The 12,329-nt window shown below is 44.2% G+C and overlaps 1 protein-coding gene and 1 long non-coding RNA gene across 2 annotated transcripts; one reads left to right on the top strand and one right to left on the bottom strand.

The window, feature by feature from the left end:
• Nucleotides 1-9,879: 9,879 nt before the first annotated feature.
• LOC133773467 (claudin-34-like) lies at nt 9,880-10,563 on the top strand. The gene has a single exon (XM_062210803.1). It carries the CDS (start codon nt 9,880-9,882, stop codon nt 10,561-10,563), a length of 684 nt encoding a protein of 227 aa, XP_062066787.1.
• A 262-nt stretch (nt 10,564-10,825) lies between these two features.
• LOC133773889 (uncharacterized) lies at nt 10,826-11,710 on the bottom strand. Its single transcript, XR_009867974.1, has 2 exons — nt 11,622-11,710; nt 10,826-10,952 (listed from the first exon to the last, which is right to left on the bottom strand). It is a non-coding gene; the product is annotated as an uncharacterized LOC133773889 (long non-coding RNA).
• Nucleotides 11,711-12,329: the final 619 nt, after the last annotated feature.

Here is a 12,329-nt window from a genome sequence, read left to right as displayed (position 1 = left end):
CAAGTTAAACCTTAGCCATGCTGCAAACTTCGGCTTCTCCCACACAGCGGCTGCGAGAGTGCGAGCACCAGACACTCACTCATAGCTGAATTGTGAACTGCAGGGATTCGGGAGTACAACTTGACAGTCAGTATCTAGCAGAACCTGAGTCCCCTACCCTCCATCAGCCATGCCTCTTGCAGGAATCCCGAATGCCGCAGGACAGTGGGCTCATTCCTCTCCAGGCATACTTCTTACTGGAACGCATCCACACCAGCACCGTCACAAGCTCATGGAGGCTCAGTTAGTGGCAACAATCTGTAATTGTTTATTAATAGAGGAAAAGGTTACAAAAATGTATTCTGTTTACATTAGCCACACCTGTGCTAACAAGGACAAATTTAGAAATCGTAATGTTAAGTGAATAAAGGATCTGCACATGTCATATTTATGTGCAGGATTTTAAAATTTGGAACAATACCATATTGCTTGTAGACTTACTTTGATGAAGTCTGAGATCGATGATAGCCAGGCCACACATCAACTTTAGATCCCAGGTTACTTTTGGAAAGGAAGGATGGGGATTAATTGGATAGAGGGACCATTCAATTCCACTTGTAGACTATTGATTCTTAAAATAGTTGAAACAAAGATGGCAAAAAAAATTAAAGTGCGTCACGCTGGAATGGTGGGGCAAGTTTTGACCTAGTGTCTCCTGTGGGTTAAGATGACCATGTCCATTGGAGTTCCGGGGACTGATTTCTAGCTCCAGCTCCCAATTTCAGTTTCTTGCTAATGCAGGGTCTGGGTGAGAATTGTGATGGCTCAAGGACCAGGTTCCCTGCCACCCACATGGGCTATTGGTATGGGTTCACATCTTCCGGCTTTGGCCAGAGATCCCCAGCCCCAGCTGTTGTGCACCTCTGGGGGGTGAAGCAGCAGATAGGAGCTCTCTCTGTCTCTGTCTCTCTGCTTCTGAAATAAATAAGTTTTTTTTTAATTTTTATTTATTTATTTGAAAGTCACAGTTACACAGAGAGGGGAGAAGCAGAGAGAGAAAGGTCTTCTGTCCGCTGGTTCACTCCCCAATTGGCTGCAATGGCAAGAGCTGTGCTGATCCAAAGCCAGGAGCCAGGAGCCTCTTCCAGGTTTCCCATGTGGGTGCAGGGGCCCAAAGAATTGGGCCATCCTCCACTGCTTTCCCAGGCCATAGCAGAGAGCTGAATTGAAGTGGAGCAGCCAGTTCTTTTGTGCCCATATGGGATGCCGGCACTTCAGATGCCACAGCAGCAGCCCCAATATAAATTTTTTAATTTGGAAAATGATTGGGCAGGCATTGTGGCGCAGCAGATTAAGCTGCTGCCTACAATGCCCGATCATACTGCTGCTCCATTTCCAATCCAGCTCCCTGCTAATGGCGCTGTGAAGGCAGCGAAGATGGCCAAGTTCTTGGGTTACTACACCCATGTGGCTGTGAGACCCAGATGCAGTTCCTGGCTCCTGGCTATGACTGGGCCTGGCCCAGCCCCAATTGTTGCAGTGATTTGGGGAGTGAATGAACAAATGGAATATCTTTTTCTCTCTGTCTCTTCATCTCTGTCACTGCCTTTCAAATAAGAAAAATAAACAATAAATTTGGAAAATTATTCATTAAATGTAAAATTTTTCTCTATTTTGTACATGAGAAATCTTTTATAAGTTCAAGAGAGTTAACATGGGCTGGCGTCGTGGCTCACCTGGCTAATTCTCTGCCTGCAGTGCTGGCACTCCGGGTTCTAGTCCCAGTTGGGGCATCAGGTACTAGTCCCAGTTGCTTCTCTTCCAGTCCAGCTCTCTGCTGTGGCCCGGGAGGGCAGCAGAGGATGGCCCAAGGGCTTGGGTCCCTGCACCCGCATGGGAGACCAGGAGGAAGTACCCAGCTCCTGGCTTCAGATCGGCACAGCGCAGGCCGCAGCGGCCATTAGGGAAGTGAACCAACGGAAAGAAGACTTTTCTCTCTGTCTCTCTTTCACTGTCTATAACTCTCTCTCACTGTGTAACTCTGGGAAAAAAAAAAAAGAGAGAACATGGACAAAATGAAATAGGTTACAATGTATACATAGAATTTAACACTCTTAAAAATCTCCACATCAAAGAACTTAGTGATATGGGGGAAAGGGTACAATATACATTATCTAAGGATGTATTTATTCATTTGAAAGTCAGAGTTACACAGAGAGAGAAGGAGATGCAGAGAGAGAGAGAAGTCTTCCATCCACTGGTTCACTCCTCAGTTGGCCACAATGCCCAAGCTGTGCCGATCTGAAGCCAGGAGCTAGGAGCTTCCTCCAGGCCTTCCCATGTGTGGGCAGGGGCCAAAGGACTTGGGCCATCATCCACTGCTTTCCCAGACCATAGCGGAGAGCTGGATCAGAAGTGGAGCAGCGGGGACTCAAACTGCAGACCGCGGATTTACCAGCTACTCCACAGTGCGGGCTCCACATTAAATATTTGATGTGAAAGCATAGATTAGAAACCAACTGTGGGGCTGGCACTGTGGCACAGTGGGTAAAATTGCCATCTGCAGTGCTGACATCCCATATGGGTGCCGGTTCAAGTCCTGGCTGCTCCATATCTGATCCAGCTCTCTGCTACGGCCTGCGAAAGCAGTGGAAGATGGCCCAAGTGCTTGGGCCCCTGTACCTGCAGGGGAGACCTGGAAGAAGCTCCTGGATACTGGCTTCAGATCAGCCCAGCTCCAGCTGTTACGGCCATTTGGAGAGTGAAACAGGGATGGAAGATCTCTCCCTCCCTCCGCCCCCCCAGCATCTTCCTCTCTGTAACTCTGCCTTTCAAATAAATAAATAAATCTTAAAAAAAAATTGTATGGGGGGGGAATAAGTTTTATGTAGTCTCTTTTTTCTATCATGTGTCTATAACCATGAAGATAAATTGCAGATTGTTAACCCTGGCTATATTCAAGAAGTGCTCCCTAAGTTAACTTGTATTTTTTTCTTTCTGTACCAATTTTACAATGATTGTATAGTTATTTTATCAGAAAAACAACCTAATAAATATTTTTGTGCAAATAAGTTGTCAAAATGAACTGATCAATTAACATCAGTGTTCAGTTTCAGAACAAATTTGCAGAAATTTCATGCTACTTTATTTGAAGTGCCTATGTTACCACTGGACAATTTTTTTTTATGTTTTCATGTTGTTTCTGGACAAATGGAAAAATACTTTATGATGTAAAGTGACAAAATACAGATGTAAAGATGGGAATTAATTGCATAGAGGGACCCTTCAATTCTATCTATAAATTATAGTTTCTAAAAATATTTAAAGCAGAGATGGCCAAAAAGTGAACATGTGTTAAATGTGGATAGTGGGGTGGATGTTTAGCCTACGGAGAAAGGCATGGGTTAAGATGTCTGATTCTTGGCCGGTGCCATGGCTCAATAGGCTAATCCTCCGCCTTGCGGCGCCGGCACACAAGGTTCTAGTCCCGGTCAGGGCACCGATCCTGTCCCGGTTGCCCCTCTTCCAGGCCAGCTCTCTGCTGTGGCCAGGGAGTGCAGTGGAGGATGGCCCAAGTGCTTGGGTCCTGCACCCCATGGGAGACCAGGAGAAGCACCTGGCTCCTGCCATCAGATCAGCACAGCGCGCCTACTGCGGCGGCCATTGGAGGGTGAACCAACGGCAAAAAGGAAGACCTTTCTCTCTGTTTCTCTCTCTCACTGTCCACTCTGCCTGTCAAAAAAAAAAAGAAGAAGAAGATGTCTGATTCTCATCTTAAAGTACATGGGTTTGGGGGTGGGCGCTGTGGCATAGTGGGTTTGAGGCCTGGCTGCTCCACTTCTTTTTTTTTTAAGATTTATTTTATTATTTATATGAAGGTCAGAGTTATACAGAGAGAGAAGGAAAGGCACAGAGAGAGAGAGAGAGAGACAGGTCTTCCATCTGCTGGTTCACTCCCCAATTGGCTGTAACAGCTAGAGCTGTACTGATCCAATGTCAGTAGCCAGGAGCCTCTTCCAGGTCTCCCATGCAGTGCAGAAGCCCAAGAACTTGGGCCATCTTCTACTGCTTTCCCAGGCTATAGAAGAGAGCTGGATTGGAAGTGGAGCAACCGGGACTCAAACCAGTGCTCATATGGGATGTCAGCACTGCAGACAGTGGCTTCACTGGCTACACCACAGAGCTGGTTCATGCTCCACTTCTGATCCAGCTCTCTGCTATGTCCTGGGAGGGCAGTGGAAGATGGCCCAAGTCCTTGGGCCCCTGAACCCATGTGGGAGACCCAGAGGAGGATCCTGGCTTTGGATTGGTGCATCTCTGGCCATTGTGGCCAGTTGGGGGTGGGGTAAACTAGCAGATGGAGGACTACTCTCTCTCTCTGCCTCCCCTTCTCTCTCTGTGTGGCTCTGACTTTCAAATAATTTTTTTTTTTTAAATAACGTACATGGGTTCGATACCTGCTTCCAGCTTCCTGCTAAGGATGATCCTTCATGGGAGTAGTGATGGACTCAAGTAATTGGCTTCCTGACACTCACATGGAGGACCTGGATTGAGTTTCCAGCTCCTGGTTCTAGCCTCAACTCAGAGCAAGCTTTGCAGGCATTTAGGAAGCAAACCAGCTAACAGGAACTCTCCCTTTTTGTTTCTGACTCTCTCTGCTTCAGAAATATATTTTAAAATTTAAAAAATTTGGTTACATTATTTGGGTGACTACAGTATTTTTCTTCATATATTTTGTATATGGGAAATCCCTTATCATTTATAGACAATTAACATGCCTAATTTAAATCAATTAAATAAGTTACAACTCATTCACAGGATGGAACATCATGCATTCTTTCAAAGTCGCCAAGTCAAAGAATTCAGTCACACAGGGAAAAAGGCTCAAGAAACACTGGATGTAAAAGGATGAATTAGAAAACAACTGTGCTGTTTGGGTGGTGGTGGGGGTGACATATTTTGTCTGAAAAATGTGTAGTCTCCTTTTTCTATCACATTTCTGCGAACATGAAAGTCAATATCAGATTCAACCCTGGCTATATATGAGCAGTACTACAACAGGTAGCTTGCATTTTTTCTCCTCTATACCAGTTTTGCAATGCATGTATAGGCATTTTGCCAGAAACATAAAGAATCCAATTAGTAATTCTTTTGTAAATAACATGTCACAATAAACAAGCAATTAACATCAGCATTCAATTTCAGACCAAATACACAGTTTTTGCTACTACTTTATTTGATGTGTTTGTGCTGCCATCTTTTGGACAAACAGAAAAATGCTTTATGGTGTAGCATGATAAAAGTCCGATGTGCATTTCAAATACTGGTAAACAAAAAAATTTTTAATGCAAAAGACCAACACAATGAAAACCTGATTTATCATTTTTTGTTTTTCAATATATTTGAAGAGAAGAGAAAGAAACAGACAAAAAGATCTGCCACCTGTGAATTCATGCTTTACATGCCTGCAACAGTCAGGACTACGCCACGCCAAAGCCAGGAGCCCAAAACTCATTTCTGTATTTATGCCTTTCAAATAAATAAACAGATATTGAAAGTCTCCCAACAAGAAAGTCTAGGATCTGATGGATTCACATATGCATTCCATAAAACATTTAAAGAAGAACTAAATCCTTGGGGCTGGTGCTGTGGCATACAGGTAAAGCCACCACCTGAAAGGCCAGCATCCCATATTGACACCAGTTTGAGTCCGGACTGCTCCACCTTTGATCCAGCTCCTTACTGATGTACCTGGGAAAGCACTGAAAGATGGCCCAAGTATTTGGGCTCCTGCACTCGCATGGGAGACCCAGAAGAAGCTCCTGGCTTCTGTCTGGATTGGCCCAGCTCCAGCGATTGTGGCCATTTGGAGAGTGAACCAGTGGGTGGAAGACATCTATGTCTCCCTCTCTGTAACTCTACTGTTCAAATAAATCCTTACATGAAAAAACAAAACTAAACTAAATGGGATGAGTGCCAGGGAGACCTACTGGACAGGATGTTTATAATGAAATGGCTGTCAAGCTGGATCCCTATGACATGGTCATGGCCCATGACATAATGGCTACTGTCATGGCATGCACAGCCTAGCAATTGAGAGTTGAGAAGGTGGTCACTTGACAAGGAGTGTGGATGTTGGCCAGAGTGGAGGGCTAAAGAGAGGGCCTGGTGACTGAACACTGGGCTACCAGTGGGGATGATAACCTACGGCTGCCTCAATCCAGAAGCCCGCGATGGAGGTACTGTGTCATCCTCAGCCATGCTGGCCCTGTGAGCTGTCAGCCTTCTCTGACATTGCTTCTGGTTCACTTGGAGACCGCACAACTGGTTAGTGGACACTCCCTCCCTCTTTCTTTTTCCTCCTATGGTGGTAAAATATGCATGACAACACTGACTATGTTAACTGTTGCTGTGGATTCGTTTTGAGAGGAGAAACACAGTGGGGGCAAGAGGTGTGGAGTCAAGACACAGACACTGGGGGTCAGGTGAAAGCGGGCTAGAGGTGAGCAGCTTGCAGACTCTTGCAGTTGGTGCAGCAGCTTATCTAGCCAAGGCAGCCAGTCTGATCAAGGGATGGTTTATGCCATAACCAATCACTGCCTGTTGCTAGGCAGGCTCCTTTGGGTTCTGAAGCCAGTTCCTGAGTAACTGCCATTCGCTAGCCAGTGCCATCTTGGCAAGGTCTGCTCATCCCACCACAGTTAATTAGGTAAGTAGCATATTGTTGGGCAGGTCTTATCCACATGCAACTCGAGAACATTTTCATCACCCCCAACTGAAACCTATCTGCATGAAATGCCACCTCACCTGCTCTCCTACCCGCTAGGCTCTAGCGGTCACTACTTTCAGTCTTTATGAATGTGACTACCCTGGGTACTTCATGTAAGTACAGTCATACAGTATTATCCTATTGTATGTGGCTTATTTCACATAGCATCGTGACCTCAATGGTCACTCGTGTTACACTCTGTGTCAGAGTTTCCTTCATTTCTAAGGCTATGAATATAAATCATATCCCATAATACGTATAGATAGTCCTGGACATACAATGTGTGATGCCCAGATAAGTAGATCCCCAAGAAGCTATGTAGGTATTAAATTATATACTTCAAAAATTTCATAGAAAATGGAATTAAAGTAGGAGTTTAATTAGGTGCTAAATTGAGTTTGAACCCCATCCATTTTTTTTCCTTGATACACATTTTCCATGTGTTAAGAAAACAATTTTTAAAAGTTTTTAAATATTTGTTACTTATTTGAAAGGCAGAGTTACAGGGGTGGGGGAAGGGATCTTCCATCTGCTAGTTCACTCCCCAAATGGCCACATCGCTGGAGTTGGGCTGATCCGAAATCAGGAGCCAGGAGCTCCTTTCAGGTCTCCCACCTATGTGCAGGGGCCAGAAGCTGCTTTCCTAGGAGCATTAGCAGGGAGCTGGATTGGAGTGAAGCAACCAGACAGGATGCTGGTGCTGCAGGTGGTGGGTTAACCTGCTATGTCAAAGGGCCAGTGTTTTTGCTTTGTTTTGTTTTGTTTTTTGCAGCAAAAACTTTTGTATGAAAACAAACTCCTACTTTTAATTCCATTTTCACATAAACTTTCTGAAGTTGCTTCTTATTTAGCCTCCAGTATTAGTTAATCTTCCACAGTCTGACAACTTTTTAATGAAGTCTTTTTGTTATTTCTTATTTTAAAAGACCATGCTTATGACAGAATATCTAAAACTACTGAGCAGCCAGGCACCATTAAAAACATCATTACATGAATGTCAGAAATAAACACAGTATTGAATGAAAGAAGGGAGTCACAAGGGAATGACTACTTCAAGGAGCCTGTTTTGAAAACTGGACAAACTTGAATTCCACTGTCTGGGGGTATTTGGGGAGGCATGCTGAGGTGACAGAACTGTAAAGGCCACGAAGTGGTGATAGCTGTAGCACACTCAGTGGTAGAGACATGGGTGTGTACCCTGTGATAATTCATTGAACTGTACACATGTTTTCTATCTATGTGTGATTCCTCACAATACAAATAGCTTTTAAAAAGTCATAACCCTCAGACGCAGTTACAAATTTCTCTTGGGACAAGCATTTGGAGCAGCAGTCAAGCCGCCACTTGGGATGCCTGCATTCCATAGCAGAGTGCCTGCATTCAGGTCCTGGATCCACTCTTGACTCCAGGTTCCTGCTAATGTACACCCTAGGAGGTAACTGTGATAACTCAAATACTTGGGGTCCTGCATCTCCATAGGAGATCCAGACAAAATGCACAGTTCACTGCTTTAGCCTGGCACAGTTCTGGCTGTTGCACGCATTTGGATAGCTAGCTAGTAGAGAAAGAGATCACTCTGCCTTTCAAATAAAATTTTTTTTTCTTTTAATAATTAGCATATAGCCTTCCAGTTCAATTCTTATCCATGATTATATCCACACACTATTTTGTAACAAGTTGTCTGTACTGGATGTATTGTGAGCATTCTTCCTTTTGGTCACATGAGATGGTGACTAGAATGGCTCCAATATAAAAGACTACAAAATATCAAAATGTTGGAGATGATGTGGAGAAACTGGAACCTATCCTATCTTACTGGTGAAAATGTAAAATAGTGTGATGACTTGTGGAAATGGGTTAGCAATTGCTAAAAAGTCAAATATACACTTAGTATACATCCCAGCGATTCTATTCCTAGGCATTTATGCAAGAGAAAATGTGAAAATATATCAATGCAGACTCATACATATATATGTGTGTGTTTGTGTGTGTGCATAATCGTGAATTTTCACAGTAGCATTATTCATAATAGACAAAACATGAACACAGTCCAGATGTCCATAAACTAAAAATGACTCAACAAATGGTGTTATGCCCATACTACAGAATTCCCCACCCCTCAACACACACAACACTACAATGGACAGACTTCTCACACATGCTACAACACGGGTGAATCTTGAAGCCATTATGCTAAGTGAAAAGTGCCAGGCATACAATATTACATCTTGTATGTCCACTTACACTTTTTTTTTTTTTGACAGGCAGAGTGGATAGTGAGAGAGAGAGAGAGAGAGAGAGAGAGAGAGAAGGTCTTCCTTTTTGCCGTTGGTTCACCCTCCAATGGCCGCCATGGTAGCACACTGCGGCCAGCGCACCGCGCTGATCCGAAGCCAGGAGCCAGGTGCTTCTCCTGGTCTCCCATGCGCGTGCAGGGCCCAAGCACTTGGGCCATCCTCCACTGCCTTCCCGGGCCACAGCAGAGAGCTGGCCTGGAAGAGGGGCAACCGGGACAGGATCGGTGCCCCGACCGGGACTAGAACCCGTTGTGCCGGCACCGCAAGGTGGAGGATTAGCCTGTTAAGCCACGGTGCCGGCTCACTTACACTTTTAATGTTGACATATATCTTCATTGTGTGGATATAGCATGTTATTCCATAAAGCCCTATTGTTAGACTAGACAGTATTTTGCACATTTCAGTATTAGTGTGCTTCGATGAGCATCTTTGTGACGAACCTTGATTATGTTTGTGCACCAGCATTTAGCAGTGGAACCGATTACTTGAAGTTTTGTGCATTTAAATGGTCCTTCCTGAAACTTCCACAGTGTGCAGAATGCCTGCCCCCTCCAGCAGACAGCGTCAAATGTTTCCTGTTGTGAATATAGGAGTGTAACACAAAAAGTTTGTGCAAAACTGGAATTAAAAATCAGTTGTGTTTATTTTTGGTCCCAAGGAATTTTTAAGTCCATGCATGGTTTTTGACTTGCATTTCCCATGACCTCTTTGATGTCCTCTTGCATAGCACTTTGCTATTGATACTGTGTCCCATGGAGGACTGTGCCAGACCCAAGAGTCCCGCCCTCTTGATGCCCTGTATTTGTTTGCAGTTCTAGCGGGTGTGCTGCCACCATGACCTTACTCGTCAATAGTGCCAATCGCCAAGTAGCAGGTTTTGCTGTTTCCACCATAGGATGGATCCTCTTCACCACTTCCATGGGCCTTGCGGAGTGGCGATTGTGGTACATGGATGACCCCTCGCTCTTCCCCAAAGGCGTTGCCAGTGTGGGAATATGGAGAACCTGCGTTTATCACCATCACCGCGATTCCAACCAAAGCCACGGACATACCAAATTCTGTCACCGACACACCTACAATGATACCTTCCTCCCTCTCAGTATCCGTATATCTCAACACCTCCTGCTGGCTGCCAACCTTCTAGGGCTTCTGGGGAAGGCCTTTATCGTCCTTGCACTTAGAAATGTGTACATGGGCATTGTGGGGACCAATACCCTCTTCAACCCATTTGTGGCTTCTGGAGTCCTGTACATAACTGCCAGTGCCTGTGTCTTAACCACTGCGTTCTGGAATTACTACTCCATTGTGAATGTACAAGGCATTGCCTTCCCGTCGTCTTTCCATCTGCCCTTCAAGCCGGATACTCAGGAAGCTGGGAGTGCCATTCTAGTGGCAGCTCTGTCTGCCCTCCTCATGTTGTTGAGTGGCTTGGTTTTCTGCTTTTATAAGTTTCCCCCTGGACAGAAATATGTATCCCGAGGTTTCAGGAACACAGATGTTCTGGAAACATCGGTGTAGATCCACGATTCCCAGGAGTTTATGGAAGGACTAACCCAGGGTAATCTTTCAAATAGTTACAAACTCTGCAGACCATGGGACATAAAGTGGCTGACTGTTTTCTTCTACTATATTCTGCGTCTGAATTTGGTTCATTGGTTGGTTGAATTAAGAACTTTCATTAAAAAAAAAAAAACACTTCGCCCATTTGCCAATTGATCTTTTAGGATCTGGATTTTAATTGCTGTTGGCTGAAATAAATAATCAAAACTAAATCTGTGTGTATGTAAATAAGTGGATCTGAATACATTAACCTCCAATATCTCCCGCTGAAACTTCTGCTTCCAAAAATAATGGCTCCTATTTCCTAAGTCGTGGTGATAGCATCTCTTTGTCATACAAAGATTACCCTGAGGTGATAAGCAGAGAAAATAGCGTAAGGAATTTTTACAAAACCAGCGTTTGTCAAGACTCAGCATTTGTCAACATTTTCCTAATCCCTAAGTAGTTAAAGCCTACCTCTGACGTCAGCTCCCTTCATTCCCATATACTTCAGTATGACTCTCTAGGAATTTGATGTTTATTTGCATAACCATATTATACCTACAAAATTGCACAATTATGCTTTCCAATCAGTTAGAATTTTCAATGCCTCAAAAATAATTCTGTAGTTTTATTTGTTCCACACCAACTGCTCACTCTGTCTCTTAAGTCTTAATCTACACCCCACCACCACACACACAAATACAGTATCCTGTCTGCTTTTCATTTATGCATCAACTATCCATTTATTTATTTGAGAGCCAGAGATTCTTATAGAATCAGAGAGAGACCACCCATCTGCTGACTCATTTCCCAAATTCCCCCAATGGCTCGGGCAGAGCCAGGCCAAAGTTAGAAGCCAGGAATTCAATCCACGTCTCCTACATGGGTGACAAGTGCGCAACTACTTGAGCCATCACAGCTGCCTCAGAGTATCTGCATGGACAGGAAGCTGGTGTCCTGAGCCAGAGCCAGGAAACAAATCTGGGCACTATGGGACACGACATATGGCATGAGCATCTTAACCAGTGTCTTACCATCTAGGCCAAACACTAACTCTACTTATTTTTTAAAATGACTTTGAATGGAGCAGGTGTTCAGCACAGTGGTTAAGATACTGCATCTGATATTTACATATCTGCGTTCAAGTCTCAGCTGTGCTTCTGGTGATAACTTCTTGTTAATGCAGCAGTGAATGCTCAAGTGATTGGGTCCCTGTCCCCATTTTGGGAGACCTGAATGGATTGCCAGGCTCCTGGCTTCGACCTGGCCCAGTCCTGGCTGTTGTGGTTGTGGGCATTTGAGAAGTGAACCAGCAGATGAAGATATCTCTCTCTCTCCCTCTCTCTCTCTCTGCCTTTTCAAATAGATGGAAATTAAATTTACAATTTTTTAAATGATTTTAATTTGCTGAAGAAAATGAGACAACCGACTGCCATTTAACAAGCTACCTTTACATGCCTTATTTGGTCACAGGTCAACAGTCCTCCATAGCTGGGGCCCTGTACTTCGTGTGGGTTGCATGACATCGGGTGGCAGGTGATCATTGTCCCTTTAGTGATGATAATATTGATCAAGGGATCCATGACAGGAAGCCTAAGTCCTCTTGTAAATTTCTAAATGAAACTTTCACCTAAACCTAGCAGTTTTATCAATTGTTAGCCACTGAGTCATCATAGTAAGGGTTGCCTTAGTGCCTTTCTAGTGTGTCCATTCTTGCCAGAGTTAGGAATTAAAATATCTAT

This window comes from Lepus europaeus, chromosome 14, assembly GCF_033115175.1.
Source record: "Lepus europaeus isolate LE1 chromosome 14, mLepTim1.pri, whole genome shotgun sequence".
Taxonomy (NCBI): Eukaryota; Metazoa; Chordata; class Mammalia; order Lagomorpha; family Leporidae; genus Lepus; species Lepus europaeus.
The sequence above is the reverse complement of the archived record's forward strand: the minus strand, read 5'-3'. Positions and strand labels throughout refer to the sequence as shown.